This window comes from Plasmodium gonderi (assembly GCF_002157705.1).
Source record: "Plasmodium gonderi DNA, contig: Chr14, whole genome shotgun sequence".
Classification (NCBI taxonomy): domain Eukaryota; phylum Apicomplexa; class Aconoidasida; order Haemosporida; family Plasmodiidae; genus Plasmodium; species Plasmodium gonderi.
Genome location: NW_021628939.1, coordinates 542910 through 557333, shown reverse-complemented (window position 1 = coordinate 557333; position 14424 = coordinate 542910). Strand labels below are relative to the sequence as shown.

Below are 14424 nucleotides of genomic sequence, written 5' to 3'. Positions count from 1 at the left end.
GTGTTTAAACAAATTTACAAATTCGCTTTATGAAGGAAATGATTTTTATTGCATGTACAGAAAATTAAAGGGAAAAAAAAAAAAAAAAAAAAAAAAAAACAGCCACAGCAGCAACGAGAATAGCCAAAGCAAACATGACAACTGTAAAACAACAATTTTCGGCTAAGCGTAGTAATTAAGGAAAAGTCAACAAATTAATTCCTTTTTATCCTGCAATTTTTTAATTTAATTTTACATAAATTGTATATGTGTGTATTTACAAAATTGCTATTTTTTGGTTTAACGCTTTTCTGTTTTTTTTTTTTTTTTTTTTTTTTTTCATTTTGTTATTTTATTTTATTATTTTTTTTTCTCTACACATTTATCATTTTTTATCTCAATTTGATTTATTTTATATAAAAATAAATTTGGCAACTTCTTAAACATTTACACACAACCGACAACACTAAATTGTCTTTTAATTTTGCAAAATATATTAAAAAATTCAAAAGTGGCTTTTATATGCTTGAAAATTAACTATTTCACTCAAATAAATTGCTTAAAGTAAAAATATTTTTATTTTCATTTGATTTATACGACATTTTGTCACAACATATAACCCCAGTCCTCGAAATTTTCATTTGAGTTCTTTTTCTTCTTTTGTATATATATTCCATTTTCTTCAGAAAAAAATGGCTCTTTCACATCTTTGCGGGGCACAGGTACCACAAGGACCCTCAACAATTAACACTTTCCTAACAAAGGCTCAACATGACATCACCTTAACAGCAGCTGGTACCAGAGTTTTTATAAAAAACATAAAAACTGGTGTTACAATGAGCCAATTTAAAAATTCCCTAAAGAAATATGGAACCTTGCAAGTTTACTTTTACGAACCTGGAACTAATGATGACGGTTGGGCATGGGTTGGATTTGAGACTGAAGAAGCTGCACAAAAAGTAGTGGAAGAATCTGAAAAAGCAAAGGAGTTGGAAGAAGCAAATAATGAAAATAATGAGAATGACGAAAATGATGAAAATGATGAAAATGACGAAAATAATGAAAAGAACCCAAAGGATGAAGAAAATGAACGAGACTCAAATAGTCAATATGCTGAAAATGATGATGAAAATCAACAGGAAGATGAAGACAGCGACGATTATTAAATTTATTTAAAATAAAATTGTTAAATTAAAGTGTAACGCATTTTAACACAAATCCTCATCTCTTATTGTGTAATTTTAAATAAAATTTAGTTTTGCAAAAATAGAAAAATATGGTTGCATGCTTTAAAAACTTTTTTTTTTTTTTTTTTCGTATTTTAATTGAAATGTGTTCAGTGCGAAGGAAATAAAGATCGATTTTATTTATTCTCCCGCGTCTTTTTATTTTCTTGTTCTTTATGTTTTTTTTTTTTTTTTTTTTTTTTTTTTTTTTCTTATCACGTCTTATTACTTCTTCTTATTTATTATTTCCCCCTTTTTTATTCTCCTTTCCTTTGTAATTCCGCTGAATATTTACATAGTAGTTTTACTTATTCCTGTTGAACTTATAAAAAAGACGCAAATATTTCGTTCTATAAGGGTTTCCCTTATTAATAAAAAATGCTGCTATAACTTTTCTGACATGCAAAAAATGTTCTCACTTAGCTTAAAATGTAAGCAGAGAGATTAGATGGGTTATGTATCATGGCTCAAAAGGGAAAAATGTCGAAATTTAATCAACATAATTGTGTTAACTAGAAGATATAAATGTCCTTTTACACAAATTATCAATATATATATATATATATATTTTAACACCCGTTTTGAATTGTCAGTGCATTGCTTGTATACATCTCTTTACATGTACGTAATACAACTCACGTAATGTGAAATGATATCAAGTCAATTTGCTGTCGTATAGTGGCTTCATTTACTATTAACAATAGGTGAAGTGCAATGAAGCTCATTCTTCTTAGAAGTTTTTACTTTGCACTTTCTCTTACTATGTTTTTAAAATAACACCATGTGTGCTTTTATATGTAGGTGATTCAAAGAGGGATGCAAAAATGTGCATAAATATATGATAACTAATTTGAAGAAGTGGTCATGTTTCTTATTTTATTCCCTTTTTTTTTTTTTTAAAATTCCTTTTTTTACCTAAATGAAACATATAACTTTTTAATAAACTAATAAAATAGTAATTAATATATTCCTTCAGTTTTTTTTTTTTTTCTCTTTTCTCTTTTCTCGCTTCCTTAAAAAGGCATTTGTGATGAAAAAAAAAGAAAAACTAGATCTGTCCAGCTGTTTTTATTAGCACTTTTATCCATATCCAATATTCATCTTCTGATATAGGGTTATATAACTATCCATCATGCGGTGCACAACTTTGTGAAGGCGATCTGACCATGGTACAAATGAGATTGAGCTCTGTGAAACATTATGCTATAGTATAAATGAAGCAATTTGTATAATTTTCTTCTAGAATAGCTTTTAAAAGAAGGCTGTTTATTCAGTTAGTTGTCATTTTATTCTCTGTGAGTTCATTTTTTATGCCTCATATCTCATCTCGACTTTCTTTTTTGCTAATTTTTTTTTTTAAATATTTTTACCATAATATACCAAATGGGCATTAGTGCTTTCTTATGAAACAGTTTGGTATACGTATAAGAAAAAATAAAACAAAAATAACAAGTATAAAATTAGTAGTTGCAAAGTTAGTACTAGAGTGTGGTAAAAGGATGAAGATCAATGATGCATTATGTGTATATAAATATATACTGAACGAATATCACATTTTTCATTCTGAGGAGTAATATCCACAGCTAAGTAAGCGGAATAAGCATATGGAATGAATGTAAGCTATTTTTATACTTGTAAATCCATAAGAACATGAATACTCATGCAATCCCATGCATATATACCAAAATATCCAATTGAATTTAAGGTTGATTTAAAATTAAAGTATGAATAGAATAAACCAGTCGTGTTAACAGAGAATATGCAGGTAGCAACCACCACACACACCCTAGGAACTTCTCAATTTAGTAATGAAAACATGCACCGTTCTAATGATACGTAAAATAAGAATAAGCTAGAGAGTACACAAAAAAAAAAAACAAAAAAAAGAAAAGAAATCTCTCCCACAAAAAAAAAAAAAAAAAAGAAAGAAAAAAAAAAAAAAAAAAAAAAAAAAAAAAAAAAAACCCCCCCCCCCCCCCCCCCCCCCAAAAAAAAAAAAGCAACCGTAAAGATTATATTCAGTGAAAGTTAACCAGAAAAGGGAGGAACATACATATATAAATAGATAGATACTTAAGTATCTCCACTTGTGCATACATGTTTACCCTGCTATATATACATGTGTAAGATCAAGCATGGGGTGTGCTTCAAGTTCACAATCAACAAGTTCAACCAGAAACCTCAATATTGTAAAATCGCCATTAGAGCAACAGAAAAAAAATGATACTAAAGTGAAAATTGTGCTATTAGGTGATAGTGGAGTCGGAAAATCAAGTATTGCACTCTACTTGTGCCATGGACGCTTTTCTGATAAGCACCAAGTGACAATAGGAGCCGCTTTTCTACATCACACAATTGAACTTAAGAATGGTAAAAAGAGATAAAAAAAAAAATTTCATTAGAAGAGGAGTTATACATGTCATATTACACCTACATTTGTATGCCGAATGGGGAATAGTATACCCTTTTTTTTTTTTTTTTTTTTTCTTTTAATGCACAGTTATTGGAATGTGTATATGAAGATGTGTATGTGATATTATACAAAACATCAAAATGGTATTTATATATATATATATATATATTTTTCCCCCTTTTTTTAGGAACAACCATGAAACTACATATTTGGGATACGGGAGGACAGGAGCGGTTTCGATCCATGGCCCCCTTGTACTATCGTGATGCGTATGGGGCAATAGTCGTGTATGACTCGAAGTAAGTTCATTTGGTTTGCATATGTGCTAGATATGTATATGTATTCATTTGTGTTTGTCGGGGGATATATATTTCTCTGTACCTTTGTTCAAATGAATGTATATAATATTCCTTCCTTTCCTCCAAATTCCTTTGATTTCGTCTGAGAATAATATTATTTCCCTTAAAAAATACACAGCAATGTTGAATCCTTTAATTCGCTCAAATACTGGATTAATGAAATAAAGTCGAATGGATCACGAAATTGCTGCATTATGGTTGTCGCAAACAAAAAGGATCTTCCGCAAAAACTGAATGCAGAGGTGATAAAAGAAAAAAAAAAAAAAAAAAAAAAGAGAAGAATAATAATAAGAAGCAAATGCATGATAAGTCCTGTAGAAACCATGTGAATTTTCACCCCGTTGATTGTTTTTCCATTGTGTTCCTTTGACACACTTTTACACGACATAACTGGTACCTTATTTTTATTTTTTCATTTGTATGTATAATTCTACACATCACCCAAATGTTTTCCCCTTCCCCTTAAGATGGTAATGAAATTCTGTGAGAAGGAAAATGTGTCCTTTATCGAATGTTCCGCGAAGGTAAAATTGAAAAAATAAGAATAGAACAGAATAGGGCAAAATAAGACAAGACTGCATGCAAATGTATATGGGTCATAATAAGTGGAATTACCTCAGATGGAAAACCGGAGAGTAAAATATTTCATATAAAAATAGTTCATTGAAAAATAGTATAATAACTGATGTCCATTTATTTTTACATTTTTTTTTTTTTTTTTTTTTTCAGACTGGAGAAAATATTAATACCCTTTTTGAAAAAATTGGTAAATATAATTTCTCATTTTCCTTAAACGAATAAACAATTTTGCGAAGTTAAATTTGGACTCATGGATTTGTTGTCTTGCTTAAGGACAAAATTGTCGTCTAGTTAAAGCACAAATTTGTCGTTCATTTTGGCCTAGACTTTTACGTTTGCTTTACCATTACACACTTTGTTCCCCCCTTCTTTACATGTAGCAAGCCGCATTTATTTGAGGTTCAAGGAAGTGTTATATTACAGCGACCCATAATAATAGCACCCAATCACAAAATATGAAAAACGAAGGATAACAAAACAAAAGCTTTTGTTTGTTTTTTTTTTTTTTTTCTTTTTTTTGTCACGAATTTTTTGTCTGTTCCAGTAACTCATTCATTCCTATACATTGTTCAAAATGCCGATGTTTTGCTTAATTGTATATTTTATTTATTTTTTTTTTTTTTGATGCTAACAAAAAAATAAAGATTCGATTGATGCGATATATACATATACATGTTTTACTTTTTGAAAAAATGATAAAAACTTATTGACCCTTTTTATAAAATATTTTAAAAAAGTGTAGAAATTCTGTTCCGTCCTTGTTGTACTTTGTTCTGTGCATAATTATGGGGGGAGAAAAATGATGAAGTGTGTGTATAAAAATAGTAAAAATTTAGAAATATATGTAAATATACCCACGGCTATGTTTCTGCCTGATCCTCTGATAAAAAGGTAACTAAACGTGTGTAAATAGTTTTGTAAAGTTTGATTAAACACAAAACAATTAGGTACTTGTTTTAGAGAGTAAAAAAAAAAAAAAAAAAAAAATCAGTCTTTTTTCACTTGTTCTATGAAACTCAGAACAATGATAAAGGATAGATATGATTTTGCCACCCACGAATTTTTATTTCTTTTTCACATTTATCCCCACAACAAAAGTATACCCCATCGACTTTTTACTTATATGTTTAATATCCTCGCAGTTTTAGTAGGCCCACTTGGAGGCATCTACATTATTGAAAATGATCGAATAAAACTTATAAAATAAAAGTAATAAATGTGCCTCATTTAAAATTTCCTAAATGGTAGAGAAAAAAAAAAAAAAAATGAAAAAAATTAGTGCAATTTTTTATAAGTCATGAGAGAAATACATTTATGTTACTCCACAAAAAAATGAATAAAAAGAAAAAACTAAAAATTGCAACAGAGTGTGAGAGAACATCACATGTGAGTAAATCAATTTGCCAGCTTTTTTTTATCGCATTTATGCAAATAAAAAAAAGAAGAAAAAAAAAAAAATTTAACATTTTTTTTTTCTCCCCCCACCAGTATGCACTATACTTTTTTGTTTTTTCCCGTATATACAATATTTTTCTGCTTTCTCCCGAATGTACAATATTTTTCTGCTTTCTCCCGAATGTACAATATTTTTCTGCTTTCTCCCGAATGTACAATATTTTTCTGGTTTTTCCAGAATGTAAAGATTTTTTTGTTTCTTCTCTTTTTTTTTTTTATATTCTCTAAAACAAGCACCTAATCCGTTTTTATTGGAGTGACATAAATTTTATTTCCAACCAAAATTAGAACAGCAAAGAAAAATGTGGATATATACATAGGGGCTATAGGTGAGAAGGTTTAAATTTTACATACATATGCAACATTAAATGCATGTAAAACAAGTGTGGCTAAGTGTGTGAATGAACACGGAAAAAGATATCGTTATTGACTTGTCATCCCCAAATGTTTATATTATTTATCGAAGAAGATGAACATACTTAGTATCATTGTTTTTATGATAGTTGGTTGTTTACACTTGATGGGATCATATGAGTGTAAGGAACACTCCATCGAATTAAAAAATAATTACATTGAAGGCACAATTAAAGGCAATCTGAACGTTTTGGCAGATTGTACAATATATTTAGATTCAGATATTTATAAGAAACCAAAGATTAATGGGCAATTTATTTTTACAAATGTGAAGGAAGGGACATACAACATGTTTGTTAATCACCCATACCTTGAATTTAACAAGTATCAAGTAAATGTGAAAAAAAGTGTGACTAAGAATAATGACAAAGTATATATCGTACAAGCATATGAACAAATATCCCCATTTGAAAAAAGCAACTTAATGGTTACGAATATAGTTTTTGAAGCGAAAAAGGTGTATGAATTTTTAGTTCCAAAAAAGAATTTTCATATATATAATTTGTTTAAGAGCCCCATTTTTTTAATTTTCTTTTTCTTCTTAATTTTACTTAGTGTCTTACCACAAATGCAGAAAATATCCGATTCTGCAAATGAGGAGACACACGGACCTGCTACCTACAAATCTAATTTTGTGGAATCTATCAAATGACGACACTCCCACGTCTCGCTACATCCTGTATCACACTGTATGATGTAATTGCTTTATCAGTTGACTATTTCGCACCCAATTTTTTTGCGAATTTTTTCTCGTATACACAGATTTCCCTTTTTTTTTTTTTTTTTTTTTTGTGTATACATGGTGTGGCCTATTTTGGTAATAGGATCATGCTACACATTTTAAACCTACATGCACAACTTATCAAATATGATGATGTCCAATTTTTCTAATCCTTTATGCTTCATTTGATTTGGAAAAATCAGTGAAAATTTGATGGTTGTCTTCCCAAGCACAAAAAAAAGGGGGTAATTAAATTAAAAGAAAATATAGAGAAAAAATGTTCAAAAGGATGATACCACTTAACCGTTATTGTAGTTTTTCTAAAATAATAATATCCCTAGTAAAAAAAAAAAAAAAAAAAAAAAAAAAGTAGAAGCATGGTACAACCAATTTGTACAATTAGGAATAATGTGTGATCGTTTAGCTTCTCCCACTGTTCGTTTATTACAAGGAAATTCTCACTTGTCAATATGAAATTATGGATATCTGCACATTTGTATAATGTTTTTCCCCTTGGAAGCACATCAAAAATGGGAAACTATTCTTTGTTCCTCAAATAATTCTTAACTAGCTAAGTACACCCTATATGCACACATTTGTGTATGTACACAGATACATTCCTATATGGATATGTTGCTGATAAAATATGACAATAAAATTCAGAAATATTTCTTCTTTTTTATATGCTGAGTATATCAAATGGAGTTATTAAAAAAAAAAAAAAAAAAAAAAAAAAAAAAAGAAAATAAAAAAAAAGTTAAAAAAAAAAAAAAAAAAAAAAAAAAAAAAAAAAAAAAAAAAAAAATTTTTTTTTTTATATGCTGAGTAAAAAAAAAGGAGTTATTAAAAAAAAAAAAAAAAAAAAAAAAAAAAAATGGAAATTAAAATAAACGTTGAAAAAAAAAGGAGTAAAAAGGAAAATAAGTTAAAAAAAAAAAAAAAGAGTCCATTCCATGTATGAATATATCCAAATAAATGTCCCCATCCAGGGGAACACATTTTTGGGCAATATATTTCTTCATCCATGGCACTAGTATGGGCATTGAAAAGAAAATGGGGCAGGAAAACCTATCATGTGACTACTTTTTCCCCACTTTGATATTGTTTCATCAGGAGTGTTCTTGATACTGTACATGGTTTATTGAGAAACCTGCACATTCACGATGTGTCCATACTTTTCACATAAAAAAATAAAATAAAAAAAAGTATAACGCCAAAGGAAAACATATGCAACATTTATTAGGTGATTTGCGCGCAGGAATAAAAGAAGCAACAAACGAAAGAACGAATGAGTGAATGACTAAATAAACAAAACAATAATGAATGCAATGATGAATGCCGTTAAGTGAACAAAACAACAGAGGGTACCTTGGGTAAAATCCGCCCATTTGCAGGTTTCACCCCCTTAACAAAAGTAAAGGCAAACATATCATCACCCTCTCACAGTTGTGATATATATATATATATATATATATATATATATATATATATATATATATATATATATACACATATATCCATCATATTTAATACATGCCCTTTCTCATCCCCCGTGTAAATATCCTATACCTTTTTTCTCTACATATATGTGCAGATTATCATTTGATCGCTGATTTATTTTTTGTAGTTTAGGCTTGTTAACTCATTATTGTGTCTCCCCCATGTTAGAGTCCTCATTTTAGAAGGGATGTTGTTATTCATGTTTCCGTATGACACTGTGTTTGGTTTAAGTTTTTTGGAACCTTTTAAATCTGTTATCACACCAGAACTTCCTTGCATAAATCCATTTTTTTTTTTTTTTTTTATTACATAGATGGACAACGTATAATTTACACCTCCAGAATTCTTAATTTGCATTTTCTAATTTTTTTTATTTTTGTGTACAAATTAAAAGATCTATATATTGTCTATTTTACCATTCTTCAATGTATTTCATTAGGTTCGATCAATTTTATCATTTCAGTGTTGATATTGTATAGTATTTTTCATTCATCCTTTTGTGAGGATATAGAGCCTTACAATTCGTTTTCCAACTAAGGGTATCTACACAGTTCAACAGTCAATCTCTCAAAATTAAAACTTGAATTTCTATTTACATAACCATCATCCCTTGATGGGGAGCCGAAACAAGTACAGAAGAATTTTCCTCATCGCGGAATTTCCCTACTTTTGTATTCTGTTCAGGAAATAGATACCTTCCAATTGACCCGGATATCACATTTTCTATGTCAAATGAATTGGCTACATTACTTATTAGTTCTTTTATAGAAACATTATTACACGTTTGAGCTGATGCCCATATTTGTACAGAATTCTTTGTGCCTATATTTTCTCCATTTCCTGCGTCTTCCTTAACCCCATTCGCTTCTTTCACTCCCTTCAAATAATCTGCTTGTTTTCCTTCCTTTGACTTCTTCACATCTGTCACATCTCCGACAACTTTTACAGTTCCCACATTACTCACACCTTTCACACCTTTTGCATCGTCTACTTGTTTCTCTTCCTTTTCTGCTTTCACCTCGGGAATAACTTTAGGTGGTGCTACATTGAGGAGATCCTGCTTAGCTTTACTTTGCATATTAGGAATTACACTAATATAAACAGATGGAACTAATCCAAATGGGAATTTCAAGAAGAGAACACATACTGTATATTCAAAGGTACCATTAAAAACCTTTTTAAAAACTGCAAAAACATTCAGTATAGTTTTAAAAACATAGAAGTAACATGTTTCATCTGATTCGTTATATAACCAATCTAGTAAATAAAATTTTTTTAAGAATTCTGCTACTCTTTTTCCAGATTGTTCGTCTAAATATGGACATGCCAGTAGGCATAATCCCTTGTCCATTAGATACTTGTTTATGTGTGTGTTGTAAATACGCATAAGGAAATTGGGAATATAGTGTATTGTGTTAGGCAATATATTTTCATAACCTTGAAGTTCCATTGTGTTATTTTCATCTGTTGGAATTTTGTGACTATTTTGATTTGCATTTTTATTAATGTCAGAATTTATTGTGCAACTATCTCCTTGGCTATCCTCATCCTTACACTGATTTCTACCTTCTCCCCTTTTCTGATCTCTATCAACATTACTTCTAACACCAAGACTAATTGATCTGTTCGTGTCACTCATAATTCCACCATTGAAATCGCCGATAAAATTCCCCTTCACTTTACTGACTCCTTCTGAACTTTCATCTGCCGTGGGGGATGCATTGACAAGAGCCACGTTAACAAAAATAAGATCCCAAAATTTTTTTTCTGGATATTTGGATTTGATATTATTAATTGCTCCAAATATAGTTGGACATTTTTTCTGTATATTGTTAAGTACCATATTGAGTTGAGAATAATTAATAGTTGCAAAGAGAGATTCAGGAACAATATAATACATAGATGCTTCAATATATATCTTCAATTCGTTAATGTCTGGTATTATCTTAATATATTTTTCATAAAGAGACGATGAAAAAGTATTAAAAGTAAGCCAAAATTTTCTTGCATAATTTTCATTTTTGAAATAAATTAATCCCATGGAACCTATAGGACATGAATTTCGTTTATAAAATTCGTTAAAGGTGCAATACAAGTGTGAGTAGTCTAACACATTTCTGCACGTAGTATATTCTGCTCCGAATAATAAAACAAATTTGAAAATGCCTAAATTATCAGCTAAGAATTCATATTTGTTTCGATGTTCCTCCACACATGAATATAAATTTAATGCATCAAACAAGAAATCAAATTCGTCTATATTCATTATATCTAATATTCCGTCTTTATCTTTGTTACGATAGTATATGTCTATTAAATTGTGTAGAATATGACGGGCCTTTTGTTGCATTGGTAGTCCTATTGCTACTAATATTCGGCAGTTTGGAATCCATTTGTTATAATCATGATTTTTATTTTTAAAAAGGAATTTGTCGATTATTTCTAGGGGATACTTCCAAAGGTCATGATACAGTTGATTATTTCGTTGGCACGTTTCATGAGCGTCATTTTTGGGGACACCCTTTTCGCTGCCCTTTTCGCCACCTTTTTCGCTGCCTTTTTCATCGCCTTTTTCTCCACCCTTTTTGGCACCCTTTGCAGGCACTTTTATTTTACCACTCCAAAAGGAACCAATACAAGGAGACACCAAAGTGTCATCTACATCTTCTGATACAGGTAACTTGATTATATCCAGATATTCGATGACCTTCAGATTTGTGTTTATTTTACTTGCAAGAGTGTAATAATCTACCTTGCCAACGTTGTTATTCACTTTTTTTATTTTTACATTACCATAAAATTTAGTAATATCAAGCATGTTTAACTTTTCATCTTGTTCGTCCTCTTTAATAATGAGGTTGCTCAATTTTAGTGATGTCCTCTTCCCTGTTATCGCTTCTGTTTCTATGTAATTGTCTATTTGTTTTGCATTTAATAAGCACCTTTTATGCGATTTCACATAATTGCTTAGTACTTCCTTATAGCTTATATTTATGTTCTGATTATCGGATTCTTTATTGCTTTTTCGTGGGTTATCTGATGATCTACTACGATTATGGTTACGCCTCACGTGCTTGACACATGCTTCTGTATCTCTACTATTAGAGCTATTTGGGTTATTGGAGCTATTTGGATTATTGGAGCTATTTGGATTATTAGACCTACTTGGATTATTAGACCTACTTGGATTATTAGAGCTATTTGGATTATTAGACCTACTTGGATTATTAGAGCTATTTGGATTATTAGAGCTATTTGGATTATTAGACCTACTTGGATTATTAGAGCTATTTGGATTATTAGAGCTATTTGGATTATTGGAACTTTTCTCCTCTTTCTCCTTCTTGATCTTTCGTTCCTTCTGTTCCTCCTTCTTTTGCTGCTTCTTTTCACTGTCACGTTGTTTGGGTTGCACATCCAGATTACCCAAGTGGCGTTCGTATCGACTCGAGCTTTTGGTTTTGCTTCTTCGATGATTGTTACTATTAGATGGATACTCACGTCCCCTACTATTTGATCCCATGCGAATATTTTCTACATCTTTTTTTTCTGATTTTAAACTTAAAGCACTTCTTTTTTTCTTTTTATTATACTCTTCCGTTGAGTGTATTTTATAATTTTCGTTATATTTATAGTATTCCTCATATCTGCTCCTCGAGTGATGTTCTCGACTGGGACTTTTTTTTCTTTTTAAATTTGTATGATCACTTCCTTTAGTTTCAATGGATTCTTTTCTTTGCTTAATTCGTTTCATGTTGCATTTGTGTTGTTTTCATAAAAAAATCTACGCACATGCGTGTGTGTACATATGTATGAATGCATGTATATATGCACTTATGTATGTATATTTTTTAACTTATTCCGACGGACCGCTCTGATATGTAGTATCTGCGTGCGTGTAATATAATGAAGATCTCAGAAAAATTAGATTTCTTTCTCTTCTTCCTTTTTTCCTCTTTTTCATGCCTTGTTGTTCGAAATGATTAAGTAATTGCGAATTTGTTCGTACGTCCGTGGTATTCGTGTGAATGTGATGCACAACATTAACAGTCTCTTTTAAGACAAGCCTTTGCTTCTATTCGTAATTACAAATTTCGAAATTATGAAAAACAAAAAAAAAAGAAAGAAAATTAAACAAACAAACAATATAACAGTAAAGCACAACGGTTTTTCACCTGGTTTTTTTGAACTGGTTTTCGTAGTACTTCGTTAAAGCGGGAAAAACTGCTCACATATGTCTCTGCAAGAATGTCCCTAGCATATATACTCATGTACAAATGCATACGCATGGAATATGCGAACAATGAGACACCGTCTTATATATATATATATATAATAAACCAGAGTAAATTTCACACTTGTGACATGCTTTTCATAATTCAACTACTACATATTTAATAGGCTGTGATATTATTAAAAGAAAATTCACGGTTAAGCATATTGTGTACATAAGGTCGTGCATATTATTTTGTTGTGTACCTCATTATATAAATCCGTTTTGAGCAGAATACAGGATAACTATTTGTTCAAAAATCATGTGTCTATATATGTGTACACACATGTATAAAAAAAAAAAAACAAACAAACATACACACTCCACATATATGCCTTTATCTTAATTATATTTGAATATATATACTTTGGTACTTGGGTATATATATATTTGGGACACTGTGCATTTGTATCCATGTACACTTGCTAGTGATAATCCATGTTTACGTATTCACAAAATAAGGGGAAAAAAAAAAAAAGAAAAAAAAAAAGATATCCTTGTGTGAAATTTTTTAAACTAACAGTTTACATATATTTCATCAAGTTTACACTAGGAAAATTAGCTAATTACATAAACTTCTACAATTAAAAATGATGAGGTAAAAGTTCATAACCCATTTTTTAGGAGTAAATTTGACACCCTCATAAACATTTTTTTTTTTTCTTTTTTACCTATTTATGCTTAATAAAAATATGCTACTTTGATTATTCCTTTTTATCTGTTAATAAAAGGTCGAAAAAATATTTACTTAGAGGCTTAAAAAAAAAAAAAAAAGAAAAAGAAAAAGAAAAAAAGAGTGAAGCGTACTTAGGTAATAAACCGTTTATTTGTAATAATTACCTACATGGTGAGTTTGTCAACTCGTTCCTTAAATCACTAATAAAGAAAGGGTCATGAAAAAAAATAGAAAAAAGATGCACAGAATCTATGCATTTTTGTTTTGGTCACCTTTTCCTATGCAAAAACATTATGTATGTTATAAAAAAAAAAAAAAAAAAAAAAAAAAAAAAATTACAAATTGGGAAAAATGACAAAGCAAAAATAAGATCATGTATTTAATTTGAAAAATATTCACTTGGTCAGGAAGAAAACAAAATGTTCATAATAAAGTGTTATCTAGCTAATGGTAGCCACGACAACCAGTGCTGGAATTTGAAAAATTAAAATAGCATATAATATAAATTAAGTTATATATGAATATAAAACAAAATAAAGCAAATATTTTAGCGCTTTATTATCGCTTGAATTTTTTTCTTTTTTTTTATGTTCTGACGTTTTTACGTTTTCACGCTTTTTCATTTTGACACGCATATATGTATTTTTTCCTTTTTTTTCCTTTTTTTTTTTTTGCTCCCACCAACTGTTCATTTTCAAATGAAGAGTCGGTAGAACTTTCGATCGTTAGGATCCTACTGAATAGTTCCTTTGTTGTTGCATCTATTTCTTATATGTGTTAAGTTATTACTATTGTGCCTCTTCACCTTGATAATCCGTCTGAACATCAT

The 14424-nt window shown here is 29.7% G+C and overlaps 4 protein-coding genes across 4 annotated transcripts; 3 read left to right on the top strand and 1 right to left on the bottom strand.

Moving 5' to 3' along the window:
• Positions 1 to 671: 671 nt before the first annotated feature.
• On the top strand, positions 672 to 1145 carry PGO_141090 (RNA-binding protein; the record flags this gene model as incomplete). The annotated part of the gene is made up of 1 exon (XM_028690103.1): positions 672 to 1145. One exon carries the CDS (start codon positions 672 to 674, stop codon positions 1143 to 1145), a length of 474 nt encoding a protein of 157 aa, XP_028545904.1.
• A 2195-nt stretch (positions 1146 to 3340) lies between these two features.
• Positions 3341 to 4989, top strand: PGO_141080 (ras-related protein Rab-5B; the record flags this gene model as incomplete). Its single annotated transcript, XM_028690102.1, has 6 exons — positions 3341 to 3575; positions 3806 to 3917; positions 4096 to 4219; positions 4445 to 4501; positions 4707 to 4743; positions 4937 to 4989. 6 exons carry the CDS (start codon positions 3341 to 3343, stop codon positions 4987 to 4989), a joined length of 618 nt encoding a protein of 205 aa, XP_028545903.1.
• Positions 4990 to 6480: 1491 nt separating this feature from the next.
• PGO_141070 (conserved protein, unknown function) lies at positions 6481 to 7077 on the top strand (the record flags this gene model as incomplete). The annotated part of the gene is made up of 1 exon (XM_028690101.1): positions 6481 to 7077. One exon carries the CDS (start codon positions 6481 to 6483, stop codon positions 7075 to 7077), a length of 597 nt encoding a protein of 198 aa, XP_028545902.1.
• Positions 7078 to 9238: 2161 nt separating this feature from the next.
• On the bottom strand, positions 9239 to 12400 carry PGO_141060 (hypothetical protein, conserved; the record flags this gene model as incomplete). The annotated part of the gene is made up of 1 exon (XM_028690100.1): positions 9239 to 12400. The coding sequence occupies one exon, from the start codon at positions 12398 to 12400 to the stop codon at positions 9239 to 9241; it is 3162 nt and encodes a 1053-aa protein (XP_028545901.1).
• Positions 12401 to 14424: the final 2024 nt, after the last annotated feature.